The sequence below is a fragment of the Cetorhinus maximus genome, chromosome 12 (assembly GCF_964194155.1).
Source record: "Cetorhinus maximus chromosome 12, sCetMax3.hap1.1, whole genome shotgun sequence".
Classification (NCBI taxonomy): Eukaryota; Metazoa; Chordata; class Chondrichthyes; order Lamniformes; family Cetorhinidae; genus Cetorhinus; species Cetorhinus maximus.
The window spans coordinates 64,140,147-64,162,840 of NC_135890.1; the positions used below are offsets into that span (position 1 = coordinate 64,140,147).

General features: G+C 50.2%; 1 protein-coding gene across 4 annotated transcripts in view; it reads right to left on the bottom strand.

Moving 5' to 3' along the window:
- dgcr2 (DiGeorge syndrome critical region gene 2) overlaps positions 1 to 9,572 on the bottom strand; it is a 38,966-nt gene extending 29,394 nt beyond the window's left edge. For all 4 annotated transcript variants that reach the window (XM_078553749.1, XM_078553750.1, XM_078553752.1 and 1 more), the window contains exons 1-2: positions 9,438 to 9,572; positions 953 to 985 (exon numbers count right to left, since the gene is read on the bottom strand). In XM_078553749.1, the coding sequence (XP_078409875.1) occupies positions 953 to 985; positions 9,438 to 9,444 (40 nt within the window). In that variant the 5' untranslated portion in view covers positions 9,445 to 9,572. The remainder of the gene's footprint in view (positions 1 to 952; positions 986 to 9,437) is intronic.
- Between the last annotated feature and the right edge of the window lie 13,122 nt (positions 9,573 to 22,694).

The window sequence follows — 22,694 nt, forward strand, 5'->3', positions numbered from 1 at the left end:
AACAGTGGGAACTGAAAAGAATAAGTGACTACACTGCAAACAAAATAGGAGGGGTCAGGACAAAGAGGGAACCCCATTAGGATGTCAGTGCAAACAGGAGACCTGCCTATAATATTAGGCATCAGGATCTTCTCAAATGAGCCTGGGTAAACCCGAAAAACATTGAGCACTTGTAAGGAACACAAGACTCATTAAGCACTAACCTGTCTTCCTATGTCAAATGCTCTGCATCACACAGCAGATCTACCAGTGCTTTGTTAGAACCATATCTGCCAGTACTGCAAGAGGTTACATCCAAAAAACATTTTGCCAATTTTTTCAGATGCTGGCAGACTTGCTGCTTGATTTTTCCTTTCACTCCTTTAATTTCAGTCGTTAGGTAAGGCTAAAGAAATTCTAGGCAGAAGGCATTGGAGAGAGTACAGAGGAGATTCACAAAATGATTCCCAGGATGAAGAACTATAGCTATGAGCATAGATTGGAGAGATTTGGACTGTTTTCCTTGGAGAAAAGAAGGCTGAGAGGAGAATTGATAGAGGTATTCAAGATCCTGAGGGATATGGGCAGGATAAATAGTGAGAAACTGTTCCCACCCAAGAGAACATCAAGAACTAGAGGGCACATATTCAAAATAATTGGCAAAAGGAGTAAATGTGGTGTGAGGAAAAAAATTTTCACCCAGAGGGTGGTTGGAGTCTGGAACAAACTTTCTGAGAGGGTGGTGGAGGCAGGCTCGATCAAGGTATTCAGAAGGGAATTGGATTGCTACCTGTAAAGAGAGAATGTGCAAGGTTACGGGAAATAAGGCAGGGGAGTGGGACTAGGTAGAATGATCTTTCAGAGAGCCAGTGCAGACTCGATGGGCCAAATGGCCCCCTTCTGCACTGTAAAGATACTGTGATACCAACAACGTGCAATTTTTAACATTCAAGTACAGCTGTAAAACACTCACCTGATAAAAGTCTCGCCAGACCTAGCCGCGGGCCTACAATAAACAGAGAACAAGTAGTTTAAAACAATCAGCCAGCATCTCTAGACAGGATTGCGCATTTATAGGAGGACTTTGGCCAGCTAACAGTGTGATGGACTTCAATTGGGTTAACTCCCTCCAATAATGTAGTGTCTTTTAAAAAGTTAAACATGACATTTTAGATACCAAAGCAACCTGTGTATAACCGGCCTAGCTGAGTCTGACCTTTAAATACACATGCAGGGATTTGAGATCAGACAAGCCAGCCCCTCACACAAAGCACTGCACTATAGGAGTTAATCCTCAGACTAACTATTCACTTCAGGGTGCAATGGGGCACCTGAGTCAGCAGAGTTTCAGAGCAAAATATTCAGCCAGTCAAGTTCCTGGATGGGGTTGTCTGAAATTGGATCTATGTCAGGCACAAATAAAATAGCATGGTTATAATGTAAAATCACATCTCTGGGTTAAGAGAACAGCAGAGTTCAATACCACATCTTGTTGCTTGATGAATGGCTTTGGTTGGTGAACACCCAGGTATAAATGCCTTTGTGAATGCCATTAAGGATATGAGCTGTACACAAATGGTGATAGCTAGCCCCACTTTTTCACTTACTGAGCAATGTCACACTGAAGGGTCTCTCCAAAAAGGCAGAGCTGCCTTTTCTTCTGCAAGGTGCAAGCTGACAATCCAGGTGCACATTTTCCATTTCTATCTTATAGCTTCAATGTTTCTACTTTTCTTTGTAAGCTTTTGGAGCTGGGAATCTTATTGAAAGGTGGCTCATTCATGATACTGTCCAACAAATGCTACTTCTCAATAAGATAGAGGTAGTGCAAGAAGGACAGAGCTTTGAGCAGACTATTTCCAATCCATGGGTTCAGGTTCAACTGAGGCACTCAAAAGGGAATTGGACTCTCATCTGAAAAGGAAGATGATGCAGGAGTTATGGGGAGAAGGCGGTGGGGTGGAGGGGGGGGTGTTGGATAGTACTATGCAAGTTGCTCATTTGGAGAGCCAGTGCAGACATGATGGGCCAAATGGCCTCCTCCTGCATTGTAACAATTCATGATTCATTTAAGCCTGGAGTCAGTTTTTAATCATCAAAACACCAAGCTCTGCAACTTTTATACTCCAGCTCTCAAGGTAAAGGTCAATACTTTATCAGCCTTTTGGAATGCAATTTTTGCCTGTGTACTCATGAATCAGGGCCCCTAAATCTCTTTGCTCCTCCCCAATTCCTGGTCTCTCATCATTCAGAAAATATTCCTCTTTGCCTTTCTTAGATCCCAAGTGGATGGCTCCACTCCCCTACACTCAAATCCATCTGCCACAATTTTGCCCTCTCTTGTCTGTCCTTTTATAGCTTTCTGCCTAGTTACACAACTTTTCTTAAAAAATTCATTTCACGGGATATTGGCATTGCTGGCAAACTCTGCATTTGTTGCCTATCCCTAACTGCCCGGGTGGATGGTGGTGAACCACCTTCTTAAACAACAGCAGTCCATTTGGTGTAGGTACACTCACAGCACTGTTAGGGAGTTCCAGGATTTTGACACAGTGACAGTGAAGGAACAGCGATATAGTTCCAAGTCAGAATGGAGTGTGGCTGTCCACGGAGATCAGAGCTTGGGCCTCAACTATTGGTCTATATGAATGACTTGGGTGAAGGGACGAGTGACTTGGGTGAAGGAGCAAAGTGTATTGTAGCCAAATTTGCTGACGATACAAAGGTCGGTGGGAAAGCAAGTTGTGAGGAGGATACAAAGAGTCTGCAAATGGATATGGATAGGTTAGGTGAGTGGGCAAAAATTTGGCAGGTGGCGTATAGGGCGGAAAATGTGAGGGTGTCTACTTTAATAGAAGAATAGAAGGGCAGATTATTTAAATGGAGAGACACTACAAACTGCTGTGGTACAGAGGCATCTGTACATAATATTCAGAGGAGAAATCCACTTCTGCTTTTGGATTTGATGGTGTCCTCCAACTTCACAACTGAGCCTATACACCTGGATATTCATTCCTATGAAAATACTTCCATTGGTGAATCCTCTGGTGCTCAATCCTCAAACAGCTTCTGGACTTCCCCTGTCTCCAAGCTTGGACAACAGCTCAATAATAGAAAGTCTGGAATGGCGCAGAGAGCTTCTTCAGTGACAATGTTCTCCTTTGCATAGAGTTCGAGGTAATGCTCCACCCACATTTCCATCTGCTTGCTAGGTTCAGTGATCATCCCTGTCTGTCTTAAGGGAGCTGATTTTGTTGCTGCTAGGCCTGTTGCTTTCTTGATTTCTTCATACGTCCCTCCAGCATCACCAGATCCAGCAGCAGGTAGCATGCTGTTGCAGAGTTTCAACCAGCACTGATTGGCGCAGTGCCGAGCAATCTGCTTCTTGGAGTATAGTTTCGTTGGCTGAAGCATGACCTTGTAACACACCAAGGAGTGGTCAGTATCACAGTCTGTGCTGTGATAGTTACAAGTGATCAGGACTCTTGAGGGTGGTATGTCTGGTGACGATGAGATCTAACTGGTGCCAGTGGCGTGATGTGATCTCAGATGTCTCCAGGACATCATGTTTATCAGAAAGTAGCTGTTCGTCACAGGGAATCCATGGTAACAAAAGAGCTCCATTTTCGTTCATCTTGCCGATTCCCTGGTGCCCTCTGCACATTGGCCAAGCTGTGTGGTCGGTACCCACCCTTGCATTGACGTCCCCTAGAAGGTACAGTCCGCTGGTGCTGGGAATTCTGCTGATGGCAAAAGTATCATGTGCCTCATAGAATTGAACCTTCACATCTGGGATGGAGGTGAGTCTCAGGGCGTAACTGCACATGAGGTTAGCTGGGCCTGCGCTTGCTGACAAGCAAAGAGTAAGAAGTCTCCGAGCCTTCTGTGGGGGGGGATTCAATCCTCACAAGTAGAATGTTCTTTTACTCCAAAACCCACTCCATGCCCATGTGTTGCTTCTTGGGTTTTCCCTGCCAGAGAAATGTGCAGTATTTCTCTTTAGGGATCCACTTTGAGCGAGCTTAGTTTCTTGCAGCGCAGCAATGTCCACGTTGAGCCTTGTAAGTTGTTTGTCGATCACAAACGTGCGTGTGTGTCATGAACCTGCAGAAGGTCGTCAGTAAGGCCAGGATGCATAGTCCTTACGTTTCAGCTTGTGATGCGAAAAACTGGTGTCTTATCTGTTGAGTTTCTCTTGCCTGGTGCATAATTTAATGATCCACCTGTCGAGGGATGATTCTTCAAGCACCCAATAAAGCAAACAGGCCATGGCAGGACAGCACCTAACTGACTGGGGGTTGCCCTGCTAGGGGCGGGCGGTAGCTATCCAAGAGACACGATGATCTCTCCCATCGTCAGAAGTGACCCCTGGCACTTGTGCTCTCCATCAATCGAGTGAGAACGTATAACCAGTAACCGTTGCTTCCCATGTTGTGCCAACATAAACCACAGGCCATAAGCCTGGGGAGACCGAGTTGCCCAACTATTAGGACCCCCGTCCCTCTCAGCAATGCTAGTACTGTCCAAAGGATGAAACTAAGCACCATTGTTTGGTGCCTTTTATATGGAGGACGTGAGACAAGTTAAAGGAGAAATTGTTCAATGAGAGAACAAGTTCAGCTGTTTGTCGGAAAGCTGCCTGATACAGGACTCACGTCAGGGTTTACTCCTTCACCGCCTTCTCTTCCGACACACCCACAAGGCAGTGGGGCTATTTACCTATAGCTGAGGGTTTGGCTCGCGGGCACCAGGGTGTAACTACACACTGGTAGCCCTGTATGCCATACGTCTGGGGGCCAAACCTCCTCTGAGTTCCCTATTGTTTAGCCTGGGTCCACGAGGTAGCCAGTTTACATATATCATCACAAGGAGGCACTACAAATGGCTTGCTGGTGAAAAGGCTGCTGGCTGGACGCACACTGTTCTCTATTTGTAATACTTGTACTGCTAGCCAGAGGTGAGAGCTGAAAGCAAGAGATGACAAGCAGACTAAGCACTTTGTACCACCCACTACACTAACACACTTGATGAATCACATCAATCAGAGACATACTTGAACTCTGGACTCTAACTCTATTGTCACCACCTATTGCCTGTTTACGATCATGTTTTTATGTATCCTAATTTCTATGTAACCAGACCTAGGTAACTTGTGTTCTCCTGGACTCCAATCACTCGCGCATTTTGGCTGTCACTCCAGACCCAAGTCCATCAATCTATGTCACCTTTGATTTTTATTTTAACTACTTTTTACCCACTTCTTATATACTCTCTCCTATTGCCATGCCTCCTTTCACCATGCCTCCTTTCACTTCTCTCTTACTCTCCCCTCCTAATTTCCTGCCCCAATCCTTCAGTACTCCACGATCTTCCTGCATTCTTGCCACTGCACCAGGCTCAAACTCCTGTTAGATGAGCTTATAGCTTCCCTCTGTGTCTTTCGTGACATCCATCGAGGGTTCATCAAGGCATTTGACACTGGCTCATAACGAGCTGCAATGCCAATTGCCCCATTCCACTTCCTTGTTGACTTTCTAGCCCATCATGCATGCTGGGGGCTAACCTTGTCAATATTCTCTCTGTTCAAACTCACCCTCCCACTGCTGATCCTTTTGACTCTGCCAGCAGTTCATTTCTCCCCAGCTCCCTCCAGAATGACCCTTCACTTGTGACCAAGGCCCTTGCCACCTATGAACTTATTGTGGTTAATTGCATAGACATTATGGTCTTGACAAAAACCTGGTGATGGCACCTCCCCACTTAATGAAAACCTTCCCGCCTGGTTACATCTTCCACCAGCTGTGCCTTCACAAGATCATCCAAATCCAATGGCACGAAAGGCAGTCCAACAACAGTGTCCTCTCCCATACCAACATGCCTAGCATCAAGACAGTAACCACTCAAAAGCAGCTCCACTGAGCAGGACATATCATTCAAATGCCTGACACCAGACGGCTCTACTTGGAACTCAGTCATGACTGGAGACTCCCACAACAGAAACACTTTAGGGATGTCCTCAAAGCATCCCTGAAGAGGTCAAACATCCCTGTCGACTCATAGGAGTTCCTGGCTTGTGACTGACCAAAATGGAGAATGTTCATTCAGGAAAGCATCAAACACAGAAAGACTTCGTCAGGAGCATGCAGAGGCAAAGTCAAGGTGTCAGAAACGGCACACAAACTTCTAAATAACTCATCTACCCAACCCTTCAGTAACGCCTGCCCCACTTGTGGCAGAGTCTGCAGATTGCACATTGGACTTATCAGCTATCTCAGAACCCACTGGACAAGAGTCATCCTCAATTCCAAAGGACTGCCTGAGAAGACAACATCTTCCACCATTTGCCCCATCAAGACTATTGCGGTGGTGGTGTGGCACGAATCACAAGATCTCACCTTGGCCTAACTTCCTACTCCTCTGGCATTTTCTCTCCTTTGAGCATCTCCTCTCACCTCTCTTTCAGTCATTCTGTATCGTCTTCCCAGATATAATAAACTTTTATGACCAAGGTTTGTTCACTATTTTCATCCCTCAGCCTCTGCACTGAACGACGGTGATTTCAACCTCTTTCACAACTCATGTTCTCTCTCCTCTGAGTTCACAGCCTTCTTATCCTCCCTAAATCACTCCCTCTATGTAAACTCCCCAACCCATTATCAAAGCCATCCCTCCTTGTCCCTGCTACCTCACAAAGTCTCGCTAGTCCCATAGTTTCAATCATAGGTAAGGCTATCTCTGATCACTTCCTTGTATCCTTCACCACTCACATCCCCCATTCCATGCCCCAACCCTAACTTATACGTGTTCGTCCCTGGAAAAAAAATCTATCCCCCAATTCACATTCAAAATCCCAACTATCTAGCTTCTGGCCCTCTATTTATCACAACATTTCTACCGTATACTCAACCACTGCACCCTCACCTTTGATGTCCTAGCCCCCAATAAAACTATTACTCTTTCACACGCTGGCCATTCCCCCAGCACCACTCTTATCTCCACTCCCTTCAGTCCAAGGGACAACTGGCTTAGCCATCCCCACCGCCAGATCTGGCTGGATTACTTTTTATTTATTCATTCATGGGATATGAGCATTGCTGGTTGGGCCAGCATTTTTTGCACATCCCCAATTTCCCTTGTGAGGTGGCGGTGAGCCATCTTTGCGAACCGCTGCAGTCCATGTGGTGTAGATATACCCACAGTGCTGTTGAGGAGGAAGTTACAGGATTTTGACCCAGCGACAGTGAAGGAACAATGATATAGCCCCAAGTCAGAATGGTGAGTGGCTTGGAGGGGAACTTGGAGCAGGTGGTGTTCCCATGTATCTGGTGGCTCCTGTCCTTCTACATGGTTGAGAGGGGCTCCCATGTTAGCAGATATTGTGAACCATTCTCTCCGTTCAGGTGTTACCTCCCTTAAAACACTACTAGGTCCTGCATGCATCTGTTAAAACAGCTTACTATTCCAGGATAATCATGGAATACAAAGATAACCCCCGGCTTCTTTTTCTACTGCAAACTCTCCGCTGTCTCCTCCACCCTCACCCTCCAACAACAAGTGCAAGGAGTTCATGGACTTCCTTGTGACTAAGATAGAGACAATCCGACCAGCTGCTGTCACATCCCACCAAGACAAACTTCCTTTAATGCTCCTCCTTCCCCTACCCCTGAACTTGCATATTTCTCTAGTTTCTCTCCTATCTCCTCTCATGCCCTCTCTGACCTACCTTCTTTTCCCTCGATCCTATTTCTACTAAACTGATCACCCAACTTCCCCTCCTGGTTCCCATGTTAGCTGATATTGTAAATCATTCTCTCTCCTTTAAATCTATCATCTCCTCATGAAAGCAACCCTTCACCCTTCTGTCCTTGCAAACTACCATCCAATCCCCAACCTCCCTTTCTTCTCCAAAGTCCTGGAATGTGGTGTTACCTCCTAAATCCATTCCCATCTTTCCCAGAACTCCATTTTTGAATCCCTCCAATCAGGTTTTTGCCTTTGCGACAGTACTGAAACAGCTCTTTCCAAAGTCACAAATAACATTGGCATGTAAGTGTGGCAAAGGTAAACGCTGCCTCCTCGTCCTTGTTTACAGCCTTTGACATGGTTGATCACACCATTCTCGTCCACCACCTCTCCACTGTTGTCCAGTTGGGTGGGACTGCTCTCAACTGGTTCCATTCTTATCTAATTGTAGCCAAAGTATCATTTGCAATGGCTTCTCTTCCTGCTCCCACACCTCTGGCATTCCCAAAGTATCAATCCTTGCCCCCCGCCTCCACTACTGCCAACCCCCTCCTATTCCTCCTTTGCATGTTGCCCCTTGGCCACATCATCCACAGGCAAGGTGAGAGTCTTCATACGTATGCTGACAACACCCAGTTAGACCTTACCACCACTTCTCTCAACTCCTCCACTGCTGCTAAATGATCAATCTGCTTATCCGACACCCAGGACTTCCCAAGTAAATATTTAGAAGATTGAAGCCATTGTTTTCGGTTCCCACTCCAAACTCTGCTCCTTAACTGTCGACTCCATCCCTCTCCCTGGGATTAAGCCAGTCTGTTCCCAGCCTTGGTGCCACAGTTGATCCTGAGATGAGCTTCCAACCTCATATTCGTGCCATCACTAAGATCACCTTTTTCCACCTCGATAACATCCCCCAACTTTGTCCATCTCAGCTCATCTGCTGCTCCCACATTCTACCCACCTATCACCCCCATGCTCACTGAGCTACACTTACACTGGCTACTGGTCAAGCCATGTATTGATTTTAAAATCCTCTTGCTTGTTTTCAAATCCCTCCACGGCCTTGTCCCTCGCTATCTCTATAATCTCCTCCAAGATATCTGTGCTCCTCTAATTCTGGTCTTTTGTGCATTCCCAATAATAATTGCTCTTTCGCTGGGGGCTGTGCTTTCAGTTTCCAGGGCCTCCAAGATTTAGAATTCCCTCCTTACATCTCTCCACTTTTTTTGCCTCCTTTAAGACATTCCATTTGACCAAGCTTTTGGTCATCTGACCTAATATCCCCTTATGTTGCTCAGTGTCATGCTTCGTTTTGTAATACTCTGAAGCGCCTTGGGACTCTTCATTACAAGAAAATAGGAGTAGGGAATTCAGCCCCTCGAACCTACTCTGCCACTCAACTAGATCATGGTTGATTGCCTGCCTCAATGCCATTTTCCTGCACTATCCCCATTTTCCTCGATGTCATTAGTACCTAGAAATCTATTGATTTCTCTCTTGAACATGATCAATGTTTGAGCCTCCACAGCCCTCTGGGATAGAGAATTCAAAGATTCTTCAGAGAAGAAATTCCTCCTCATCTCAGTCCTAAATGGCCTGTCCCTTATCGGAGACTTTGTCCCCTGGTTCTAGAACCCCAGCTAGTGGAAACATCCTTTCTGAATCTACACTGTCTAGCCTCTAAAGAATTTTGTAAGTTTTAATGAGATCACCTCGCATTCTTCCAAACTCTAGAGAATACAGCCCAGTCTCCTTATTCTCTCCTCATAGGACAATCTCGCCATCCCAGGATGGAGGAGTTTGTTGAACCTCCACTATACATCGTATATGGCAAGTATATCCTTCCTAAGTTAAGGGGACCAAAACTGAATATATAATAAACATACTGTATAATATACATTTTAATTATCTACAATATAATACAATAAAATATCATTTTAAAAATCTAAAAGCGGGAAGAATGTGCAGAAATGTGGGGGAGCAGCAGTAGGTGAATTGTTCCTTAGGAGCGCCTCCATGGACATGCTGGGTCGAACGGCTGTTTGTGCTTTAACAATTCTATTCTAAAACTGCACACAATACTCCATGTGTAGTCTAACCAAGATTCGATACAAATGAAGCAAGACATCTTTACTCCTGTACTCAAATCCACTTCCCATTTGCCTTCTTAATTGCTTATTGCGCTGGCAGCTTTCAATGACTTATGAACAAGAACACCGAGGTCCCTATCGAAAAAATACTCTACAACTCCGCTCCTCCTACCAAAGTGGATAACCTCACTGGGGTGCATTCACGAAGCTGAGAACTACATGGGTAGCATGTTTAAGGAGGTAGTCATACTGCAGGTTAGGAGCATGACTACAGCCATCACTCGAGTTCCAAAATCCAGAGCTTGTTCAGGCCATGTGAAGTGCCCACGACGCCCCACTTGCCACAGGATGCACATTCCACACTACTGAGCTGTCCTGCCACACCTTAAGCTTATTTTCTGACTATTTCTTTTCATTCATTCACAGGATGTGGGCTTTGCTGGCTAGATCAGCATTTATTACCCATGCCTAATTGCCCTTGAGAAGGTGGTGGTGAGCTGCCTTCTTGAACTGCTGCAGTCCATGTGGTGTAGATACACCCACAGTGCTGTTAGGAAGGGAGATCCAGGATTTTGACCCAGTGACAGTGAAGGAATGGTGATATATTTCCAAGTCAGGATGGTAAGTGACTTGGAGGGGAACTTCCAGATGGTGGTGTTCCCATCTATCTGCTGCCCTTGTCCTTCTAGATGGTAGTGGTTGTGGATTTGGAAGGTGCTGTTGAAGGAGCCTTGGTGAATTCCTGCAGTGCATCTTGTAGATGGTACACGCTGTTGCTATTGTGTGTCGGTGGTGGGGGGAGTGAATGTTTCGGGATGGGGTGTCAATCAAGAGGGCTACTTTGTCCTGGACGGTGTCAAACTTAAGAGTGTTGTGGGAGCTGCAATCATCCAGGCAAGTGGGGAGTATTCCATCACACTCCTGACTTGTGCCTTGTAGATGGTGCACAGGCTCTGGGGAGTCAGGAAGTTGAGTTACTCGTCGCAGGATTCCAAGCCTCTGACCTGCTCTTGTAGCCACAGTATTTATATGGCTAGTCCAGTTCAGTTTCTGGTCAATGGCAACCCCCTAGGATGTTGATAGTGGGGAATTCAGTGATGGTAATGGCATTGAACATCAAGGGGCAATAGTTGGATTCTCTCTTGTCGGAGATGATCATTGCCTGACACTTGTGTGGCGTGAATGTTACTTGCCACTTGTAAGCCCAAGCCTGGATATTGTCCAGGTCTCGCTGTTTTTGGACACGGACTGCTTCAGTAGCTTCAGAATCTGAGGAGTTGCAAATGGTGAACATTGCGTAATCATCAGCGAACATCCCCACTTCTGACCTTATGATGGAAGGAAGGTCATTGATAACGCAGCTAAAGATGGTTGAGCTGAGGACACTACCCTGCGAAACTCCTGCAGTGAAGTCCTGGAGCTGAGAGGACTGACCTCCAACAACCACAGCCATCTTCTTTTGTGCTAGGTATGACTCAAACCAGCGGAGAGTTTTCCCCCTGATTCCCATTGACTGCATTTTTGCTAGGGCTCGATGCCACACTCGGTCAAATGCTGTCAAGGGCAGTCACTCTCACCTCACCTCTGGAGTTCAGCTTTTTTGTCCATGTTTGAACCAAGGCTGTAATGAGGTCAGGAGCTAAGTGGCCCTAGTGGAACCCAAACTGGGCGTCAGTGAGCAGGTTGTTGCTAAGCATGTGCCGCTTGATAGCACTGTTGATGACCCCTTCCATTACTTTACTGATGACCGAGAGTAGGCTGATGGGGCGGTAATTGGTCCGGTTGGATTTGTCCTGCTTTTTGTGTACAGGACATACCTGGGCAATTTTCCACATAGCCGTGTAGATGCCAGTGTTGTAGCTGTACTAGAACAGCTTGGCTAGGGAGGCAGCAAGTTCTGGAGCACAAGTCTTCTGTACTATTGTCAGGGCCCATAGTCTTTGCACTATCCAGTGCCTTCAGCTGTTTCTTGATATCACGTGGTGTGAATCGAGTTGGCTGAAGACTGACATCTGTGATGCTGGGAACCTCCAGAGGAGGCCGAGATGGATCATCCACTCGGTTGAAGATTGTAGCAAGTGCTTCAGCTTTATCTTTTGCACTGATGTGCTGGGCTCCTCCATCATTGAGGATGGGGGATATTTGTGAAGCCTCCTCCTCCAGTGAGTTGTTTAATTGTCCACCATCATTCACAACTGGATGTGGCAGGACTGCAGAGATTAGATCTGATCCGTTGGTTGTGGGATCGCTTAGCTCTATCACTTGCTGCTTATGCCGTTTGACACGCAAGTAGTTGTGTGTTACAGCTTCACCAGGTTGACACCTCACTTTTAGGTATGCCTGGTGCTGCTCCTGGCATGCCCTCCTGCACTCTTCATTGAACCAGGGTTGATCCCCTGGCTTGGCAGTAATGGTAGTGTAGGGGATTTACCAGGCAATGAGGTTACAGATTGTGTTCGAGTACAGTTCTGCTGCTGCTGATGGTCCACAGTGCCTCATGGATGCCCAGTCTTGAGTTGCTAGATCTGTTCGAAATCTATCCCATTCTATAATCCTAAAGGTAGTGAATTAATCTAGCTATAATCCTAAAGGTAGTGAATTAATCTTGCACATGGACCCTTACTGTAGTAAGTTGCTACAAATCTACAGGGCGTTGGGAAGAGTGCACCTAGAGTACTGCATACAGTTTTGCTGTTCTTGTTCAAGGAGGGATATACTTGCATTTACATACAGTTCAGAGAAGGTTCATTAGGTTGATTCCTGGGATGAAGGAGTTATTTTATGAGGAAAGGTTGAGTAGGTTGGATCTTTACTCATTGGAGTTTAGAAGAATGAGGGGTGATCTTATTGAAACATACGAGATTCTGAGGGAGCTTGATAGGGTAGGTAGTGAGAGGTTTCCTCTTGGGGGAGATTCTAGAACTAGGGGGCACAGTTTAAAAATAAGTCGTCTCCCTTTTAAGGTGGAAATGAGGAGGAATTTCTTCTCTGAGAAGGTCCTTAATCTTTGGAATTCTCTAACCCAGACAGCAGTGGAGGCTGGATCACTGAACACATTCAAGGATATGTTAAACAGATTTTCTAATCTTCCTGCCAAAGTTCATGTTTCCCCACATTATACTCCATCTGCCAAATTTTAGCCCATTCACTTAACCTCTCTATAAACCTTTGCAGGCTCTCTAAATCCTCCACACAACTTGCTTTCCTACCTTCGTATCTCAGCCCCTTGATCCGAGTCATTAATAGGCATTAATATAGACTGTATGTAGCTGAGACCCCTTGTTGATGCCTGTGGCACTCTACTAGTTACAGTTTGCCAGTCTGAAAATGATCAATTTATCCCGGCCGTTTCCTATCAGCAAATCCTCTATCCATGCTAATACGTTACACGCAACACCATGAACTCTTATCTTGTTAAATAATCCTTTATATAGCAAGTCCTTTGGAAATCTAAACACAATACATCTACTGGTTCCCCTTTATCCATGCTGCCTGTTGCATCCTAAAAGAACGCAATCAATTCGTCAAACATGATTTCCCTTTCACAAAATCATGTTGATTGTCTCATTTTAAAATGATTTTCTAAATGCCCTGTTACGACCTCCTTAATACTGTAATGGGTTCTGGTATTTTCCCAATGACGGACGTTAGGCTAACCAGCCTGCAGTTTCCTGCTTTCTGTCTCCCTTCTTTTTTTAATAGTGGTGTTATATGGGCAGTTTCCCAATCCTTTCCAGAATGTAGGGAATTTTGGAAGTTTACAATCAGTGCATCCACTATCTCTGCTGTAATTTCTTCTAACCCCATAGGATATAGGCCATCAGGTTTAGACATTTGAGGCGCAAGTTCCATTAGTTTTCCTCATAGTCCCATTAGTTTTAAAAATGTGCCAAGGATAATGGGAAACAGGCAGAAAAGTGGAGTTAAGGCTACAGTCAGATCAACCACAACCGTATTGTATGGTGGAGCAGACTCGAAAGATCAAATGGACTTATCCTGCTTCTATTCCTGATCTATTCATATCCTTCAAAAGATGTGCACAGCATCTCGCTCTCTCCTCCCCACCCCTGCAGCGCCTCCCTCCCACCCTCCATGGGTACACACCATCTCCCTCCCCAGCACCACACCCCGCAGGTACACACCCCTCCCACCCTCGGTTACCGACCCCAGTATGGAGCCCCTCCACCTAACACCCCTTGGGCATGCAGACCCGTCCCCCAGCCGACACAACAGCCCGCCCACCACACATAGTCTCTCACCCCACCCGCAAACAAGCAGTTTCCATCTCTCTCTTACTCCCCCACAGACAAGCAGTTTCTCTCCCCACAGGCACGCAGTCCCTCTCCCCCCGGTAGGGACGCAGTCCCACACCCTCCCGCAGGCAAATAGTCCCTCTCCCCCCCACCCCCGCAGGCACGCATTCCCTCCACCCCCCCCCACCCCCCCCCCCCACAGGCACGCAGTCCCTATCCACCCCCAACCCTGCAGGCACAAAGTCCCTCCTCCCACAGTCCCTCCGCCCGCAAGCACGCAGTCCCACCTCCCGCAGACACGCAGTTTTTCTCTCTCTCTTTCCCGCAGACGCACCCTCTCTCCCGCAGACCCACTCTCTCCCTCACGCAGGCCCAATCTCTCTCTCTCTTTCGCAGACACACTCTCTCTCTCTCTCTCTCTCGCAGTACCACTCTTTCTCTCTCGCAGTACCACTCTCTCTCTCTCTCTCTCTCTCTCTCGCAGTACCACTCTCTCTCTCTCTCTCTCTCTCTCTCGCAGTACCACTCTCTCTCTCTCTCTCTCTCGCAGTACCACTCTCTCTCTCGCAGTACCACTCTCTCTCTCTCTCTCGCAGTACCACTCTCTCTCTCTCTCTCGCAGTACCACTCTCTCTCTCTCTCTCGCAGTACCACTCTCTCTCTCTCTCTCGCAGTACCACTCTCTCTCTCTCTCTCTCTCTCTCGCAGTACCACTCTCTCTCTCTCTCTCTCTCGCAGTACCACTCTCTAACTCCCTCACTCTCCCCGCAGATGCAGTCCCTCTCTCTGCCTCCTGAATACGCAGACTCTCTGCCTCCCTCCCGCAGACAATGTGCCTCTCCCCCGCGGACACAGTCTCTCTGTGCCTCTCCCCCGCGGACACAGTCTCTCTGTGCCTCTCCCCCGCGGACACAGTCTCTCTGTGCCTCTCCCCCGCGGACACAGTCTCTCTGTGCCTCTCCCCCGCGGACACAGTCTCTCTGTGCCTCTCCCCCGCGGACACAGTCTCTCTGTGCCTCTCCCCCGCGGACACAGTCTCTCTGTGCCTCTCCCCCGCGGACACAGTCTCTCTGTGCCTCTCCCCCGCGGACACAGTCTCTCTGTGCCTCTCCCCCGCGGACACAGTCTCTCTGTGCCTCTCCCCCGCGGACACAGTCTCTCTGTGTCTCTCCCCCGCGGACACAGTCTCTCTGTGTCTCTCCCCCGCGGACACAGTCTCTCTGTGTCTCTCCCCCGCGGACACAGTCTCTCTGTGTCTCTCCCCCGCGGACACAGTCTCTCTGTGTCTCTCTCCCGCGGACACAGTCGCTTTCTCTCTCTCTCCCGCGGACACAGTCGCTTTCTCTCTCTCTCTCCCGCGGACAGTCACTTTCTCTCTCTCTCCCGCGGACACAGTCACTTTCTCTCTCTCTCCCGCGGACACAGTCACTTTCTCTCTCTCCCGCAGATACAGTCTCTGACTCTCCAGCAGACACGCTCTATCTCTGACTCTCCAGCAGACACGCTCTATCTCTGACTCTCCAGCAGACACGCTCTATCTCTGACTCTCCAGCAGACACGCTCTATCTCTGACTCTCCAGCAGACACGCTCTATCTCTGACTCTCCAGCAGACACGCTCTATCTCTGACTCTCCAGCAGACACGCTCTATCTCTGACTCTCCAGCAGACACGCTCTATCTCTGACTCTCCAGCAGACACGCTCTATCTCTGACTCTCCAGCAGACACGCTCTATCTCTGACTCTCCAGCAGACACGCTCTATCTCTGACTCTCCAGCAGACACGCTCTATCTCTGACTCTCCAGCAGACACGCTCTATCTCTGACTCTCCAGCAGACACGCTCTATCTCTGACTCTCCAGCAGACACGCTCTATCTCTGACTCTCCAGCAGACACGCTCTATCTCTGACTCTCCAGCAGACACGCTCTATCTCTGACTCTCCAGCAGACACGCTCTATCTCTGACTCTCCAGCAGACACGCTCTATCTCTGACTCTCCAGCAGACACGCTCTATCTCTGACTCTCCAGCAGACACGCTCTATCTCTGACTCTCCAGCAGACACGCTCTATCTCTGACTCTCCAGCAGACACGCTCTATCTCTGACTCTCCAGCAGACACGCTCTATCTCTGACTCTCCCGCAGACACGCTCTATCTCTGACTCTCCCGCAGACACGCTCTATCTCTGACTCTCCCGCAGACACGCTCTCTCTCTCCAGCAGACAGGCTCTCTCTCTCCCGCAGACACGGTCTCTGTGTCTCTCTCCCGCAGACAGCGTCTCTCTCTCCCGCAGAACCATCTCTCTCTCTCCCGCAGACACAGTCTCTCTCTCTCCCGCAGACACAGTCTCTCTCTCGCAGACACAGTCTCTCTCTCTCCCGCAGGCACAGTCTCTCTCTCTCCCGCAGGCACAGTCTCACTCTCTCCCGCAGGCACAGTCTCACTCTCTCCCGCAGGCACAGTCTCACTCTCTCCCGCAGGCACAGTCTCACTCTCTCCCGCAGGCACAGTCTCACTCTCTCCCGCACGCACAGTCTCTCTCTCTCCCGCAGGCACAGTCTCTCTCTCTCCCGCAGGCACAGTCTCTCTCTCTCGCAGGCACAGTCTCTCTCTCTCGCAGGCACAGTCTCTCTCTCTCGCAGGCACAGTCTCTCTCTCTCGCAGGCACAGTCTCTCTCTCTCGCAGGCACAGTCTCTCTCTCTCGCAGGCACAGTCTCTCTCTCTCGCAGGCACAGTCTCTCTCTCTCGCAGGCACAGTCTCTCTCTCTCGCAGGCACAGTCTCTCTCTCTCGCAGGCACAGTCTCTCTCTCTCGCAGGCACAGTCTCTCTCTCTCGCAGGCACAGTCTCTCTCTCTCGCAGACACAGTCTCTCTCTCTCGCAGACACAGTCTCTCTCTCTCGCAGACACAGTCTCTCTCTCTCGCAGACACAGTCTCTCTCTCTCGCAGACACAGTCTCTCTCTCTCGCAGACACAGTCTCTCTCTCTCGCAGACACAGTCTCTCTCTCTCGCAGACACAGTCTCTCTCTCTCGCAGACACAGTCTCTCTCTCTCGCAGACACAGTCTCTCTCTCTCGCAGACACAGTCTCTCTCTCTCGCAGACACAGTCTCTCTCTCTCGCAGACACAGTCTCTCTCTCTCGCAGACACAGTCTCTCTCTCTCGCAGACACAGTCTCTCTCTCTCTCTCGCAGACACAGTCTCTCTCTCTCGCAGACACAGTCTCTCTCTCTCGCAGACACAGTCTCTCTCTCTCTCCCGCAGATACAGTCTCTGTGTCTCTCTCTCCCGCAGACAATGTGTCTCAATCTCCCGCGGACAAAGTCACTTTCTCTCTCTCTCCCGCAGACACACTCCTTCTCTCCCGCAGACACAGTCTCTGTATCACTCTCCCGCAGACACAGACTCTCTCTCCCACAGACACAGTCTCTCCCTCTAGCAGGCACAGTCTCTCTCTCTCGCGGGCACAGTCTCTCTCTCTCGCGGGCACAGTCTCTCTCTCTCGCGGGCACAGTCTCTCTCTCCCGCGGGCACAGTCTCTCTCTCCCGCAGACACAGTCTCTGTTTCTCTCTCCCGCAGACACAGTCTCTGTGTCTCTCTCCCGCAGACACAGTCTCTGTGTCTCTCTCCCGCAGACACAGTCTCTGTGTCTCTCTCCCGCAGACACAGTCTCTGTGTCTCTCTCCCGCAGACACAGTCTCTGTGCCTCTCTCCCGCAGACACAGTCTCTGTCTCTCTCTCCCGCAGACACAGTCTCTGTGTCTCTCTCGAGCAGACAGTCTCTGTGTCTCTCTCCCGCAGACACAGTCTCTGTGTCTCTCTCCCGCAGACACAGTCTCTGTGTCTCTCTCCCGCAGACACAGTCTCTGTGTCTCTCTCCCGCAGACACAGTCTCTGTGACTCTCTCCCGCAGACACAGTCTCTGTGTCTCTCTCCCGCAGACACAGTCTCTGTGTCGCTCTCCCGCAGAAACAGTCTCTGTGTCTCTCTCCCGCAGACACAGTCTCTGTGTCTCTCTCCCGCAGAAACAGTCTCTGTGTCTCTCTCCCGCAGAAACAGTCTCTGTGTCTCTCTCCCGCAGACACAGTCTCTGTGTCACTCTCCCGCAGACACAGTCTCTGTGTCTCTCTCCCACAGGCACAGTCTCCCTCTCTCTCTCTCTCCCACAAGCACAGTCTCTCACTCCCCCAACAGACACAGTCTCTCTCTCTCTCTCTCCCACAGGCACAGTCTCTTTCCCCCCACAGACGCAGTCTCTCTCTCACTCTCTCTCCCACAGGCACAGTCTCTGTCCCCCACAAACACAGTCTCTCTCTCTCTCCCCCACAGACACAGTCTCTCTCTCTCTCCCCCACAGACACAGTCTCTCCCTCTCTCCCCCACAGACACAGTCTCTCTCTCTCTCCCCCACAGACACAGTCTCTCTCTCTCTCCCCCACAGACACAGTCTCTCTCTCTCTCCCCCACAGACACAGTCTCTCTCTCTCTCCCCCACAGACACAGTCTCCCTCTCTCTCCCCCACAGACACAGTCTCTCTCTCTCTCCCCCACAGACACAGTCTCTCTCTCTCTCCCCCACAGACACAGTCTCTCTCTCTCTCCCCCACAGACACAGTCTCTCTCTCTCTCCCCCACAGACACAGTCTCTCTCTCTCTCCCCCACAGACACAGTCTCTCTCTCTCTCCCCCACAGACACAGTCTCTCTCTCTCTCCCCCACAGACACAGTCTCTCTCTCTCTCCCCCACAGACACAGTCAGTCTCTCTCTCGCCCACAGACAAAGTCTCTCTCTCCCCCACAGACACAGTCTCTCTCTCCCCCACAGACACAGTCTCTCTCTCTCCCACAGGCACAGTCTCTCTCTCTCCCACAGGCACAGTCTCTCTCTCTCCCACAGGCACAGTCTCTCTCTCTCCCACAGGCACAGTCTCTCTCTCTCCCACAGGCACAGTCTCTCTCTCTCTATCTCTCTCTCCCACAGACACAGTCTCTCTCTCTCTCTCTCTCCCCCACAGGCACAGTCTCTCTCTCCCCCACAGGACAGTCTCTCTCTACGTCACAGGCACAGTCTCTCTCTCCCCCACAGGCACAGTCTCTCTCTCCCCCACAGGCACAGTCTCTCTCTCCCCCACAGGCACAGTCGCTCTCTCCCCCACAGACACAGTCGCTCTCTCCCCCACAGACACAGTATCTCTCTCTCTCCCACAGACACAGTCTCTCTCTCCCCCACAGACACAGTCTATCTCTCTCTCCCCCACAAACACAGTCTCTCTCTCTCCACCACAGACACAGTCTCTCTCTCTCTCCCCCACAGACACAATCTCTCTCTGTCTCCCCCACAGACACAGACTCTCTCTCTCTCTCCCACAGGCACAGTCTCTCTCCCGCACAGACACAGTCTCTCTCTCTCTCTCCCGCAGGCACAGTCTCTCTCTCCCCCACAGGCACAGTCTCTCTCTCTCTCTCACCCACAGGCACAGTCTCTCTCTCTCTCTCTCCCACAGGCACAGTCTCGCGCTCTCTCTCTCTCCCACAGGCACAGTCTCTCGCTCTCTCTCCCACAGGCACAGTCACTCGCTCTCTCTCACCCACAGGCACAGACTCTCTCTCTCTCTCTCTCCCACAGGCACAGTCTCTCTCTCTATCTCTCTCTCTCCCACAGGCAAAGTCTCTTTCTCTCTCTCTCCCCCAGGCACAGTCTCTTTCTCTCTCTCTCCCACAGGCACAGTCTCTCTATCTCTCTCTCCCACAGGCACAGTCTCTCTCTCTCTCTCTCCCACAGGCACAGTCTCTCTCTCTCTCTCTCCCACAGGCACAGTCTCTCTCTCTCTCTCTCCCACAGGCATAGTCTCTCTCTCTCTCCCAAAGGCACAGTCTCTCTCTCTCTCTCTCCCACAGGCACAGTCTCTCTCTCCCCCACAGGCACAGTCTCTCTCTCCCCCACAGGCACAGTCTCACTCTCCCCCACAGACACAGTCTCTCTCTCCCCCACAGACACAGTCTCTCTCTCTATCTCTCTCCCACAGACACAGTCTCTCTCTCTATCTCTCTCTCTCTCCCACAGACACAGTCTCTCTCTCTCTCTCTCTCTCTCCCCACAGACACAGTCTCTCTCTCTCTCTCTCTCTCTCTCCCACAGACACAGTCTCACAGTCTCTCTCTCCCACAGACACAGTCTCTCTCTCTCTCCCACAGACACAGTCTCTCTCTCTCTCCCACAGACACAGTCTCTCTCTCTCTCCCACAGACACAGTCTCTCTCTCTCTCCCACAGACACAGTCTCTCTCTCTCTCCCACAGACACAGTCTCTCTCTCTCTCCCACAGACACAGTCTCTCTCTCTCTCCCACAGACACAGTCTCTCTCTCTCTCTCTCTCTCCCACAGACACAGTCTCTCTCTCTCTCCCACAGACACAGTCTCTCTCTCTCTCTCTCTCTCCCACAGACACAGTCTCTCTCTCTCTCTCTCCCACAGACACAGTCTCTTTCTCTCTCTCTCTCTCTATCCCACAGACACAGTCTCTCTCTCTCTCTCTCTCTCTCTCTCTCCACAGACACAGTCTCTCTCTCTCTCTCCCCCACAGGCACAGTCTCTCTCTCTCTCTCTCCCACAGGCACGGTCTCTCTTTCTCTCTTTCTCCCACAGGCACGGTCTCTCTCTCTCTCTCTCTCCCACAGGCACAGTCTCTCTCTCTCTCTCCCACAGGCACGGTCTCTCTCTCTCTCTCCCACAGGCACGGTCTCTCTCTCTCTCTCTCTCACCCACAGGCACGGTCTCTCTCTCTCTCCCACAGGCACGGTCGCTCTCTCCCTCTCCCACAGGCACGGTCTCTCTCTCTCTCTCTCCCACAGGCACAGTCTCTCTCTCTCTCTCTCTCTCTCTCCCACAGGCACAGTCTCTCTCTCTCTCTCTCTCTCGCCCACAGGCACAGTCCCTCTCTCTCTCTCTCTCTCTCTCGTCCACAGGCACAGTCTCTCCCTCTCTCTCTCCCACAGGCACAGTCTCTCTCTCTCTCTCTCTCTCCGACAGGCACAGTCTCTCTCCCTCTCTCTTCCACAGGCACAGTCTCTCTCTCTCTCTCTCCCACAGGCACAGTCTCTCTCTCTCTCTCTCCCACAGGCACGGACTCTCTCTCTCTCTACCACAGGCACAGTCTCTCTCTCTCTCTCTCCCACAGGCACAGTCTCTCTCTCTCTCTCTCCCACAGGCACAGTCTCTCTCTCTCTCTCTCCCACAGGCATAGTCTCTCTCTCTCTCTCTCCCACAGGCACAGTCTCTCTCTCTCTCTCTCTCCCACAGGCACAGTCTCTCTCTCTCCCTCTCTCTCTCTCCCACAGGCACAGTCTCTCTCTCTCTCCCTCTCTCTCTCTCCCACAGGCACAGTCTCTCTCTCTCTCTCTCCCACAGGCACAGTCTCTCTCTCTCTCTCTCTCCCACAGGCACAGTCTCTCTCTCTCTCTCTCCCACAGGCACAGTCTCTCTCTCTCTCTCTCCACAGGCACAGTCTCTCTCTCTCTCTCTCCCATAGGCACAGTCTCTCTCTCTCTCTCTCCCACAGGCACAGTCTCTCTCTCTCTCTCTCCCACAGGCACAGTCTCTCTCTCTCTCTCTCCCACAGGCACAGTCTCTCTCTCTCTCTCTCCCACAGGCACAGTCTCTCTCTCTCTCTCTCCCACAGGCACAGTCTCTCTCTCTCTCTCTCCCACAGGCACAGTCTCTCTCTCTCTCTCTCCCAAAGGCACAGTCTCTCTCTCTCTCTCTCCCTCAGGCACAGACTCTCTCTCTCTCTCTCCCACAGGCACAGTCTCTCTCTATCTCTCTCCCACAGGCACAGTCTCTCTCTCTCTCCCTCTCTCTCTCTCTCCCACAGGCACAGTCTCTCTCTCTCTCCCTCTCTCTCTCCCCCACAGACACAGTCTCTCTCTCTCTCCCCCACAGACACAGTCTCTCCCTCTCTCCCCACAGACACAGTCTCTCTCTCTCTCCCCCACAGACACAGTCTCTCTCTCTCTCCCCCACAGACACAGTCTCTCTCTCTCTCCCCCACAGACACAGTCTCTCTCTCTCTCCCCCACAGACACAGTCTCCCTCTCTCTCCCCCACAGACACAGTCTCTCTCTCTCTCCCCCACAGAAACAGTCTCTCTCCCTCTCCCCCACAGACACAGTCTCTCTCTCTCTCCCCCACAGACACAGTCTCTCTCTCTCTCCCCCACAGACACAGTCTCTCTCTCTCTCCCCCACAGACACAGTCTCTCTCTCTCTCCCCCACAGACACAGTCTCTCTCTCTCTCCCCCACAGACACAGTCTCTCTCTCTCTCCCCCACAGACACAGTCTCTCTCTCTCTCCCCCACAGACACAGTCAGTCTCTCTCTCGCCCACAGACAAAGTCTCTCTCTCCCCCACAGACACAGTCTCTCTCTCCCCCACAGACACAGTCTCTCTCTCTCCCACAGGCACAGTCTCTCTCTCTCCCACAGGCACAGTCTCTCTCTCTCCCACAGGCACAGTCTCTCTCTCTCCCACAGGCACAGTCTCTCTCTCTCCCACAGGCACAGTCTCTCTCTCTCTATCTCTCTCTCCCACAGACACAGTCTCTCTCTCTCTCTCTCTCCCCCACA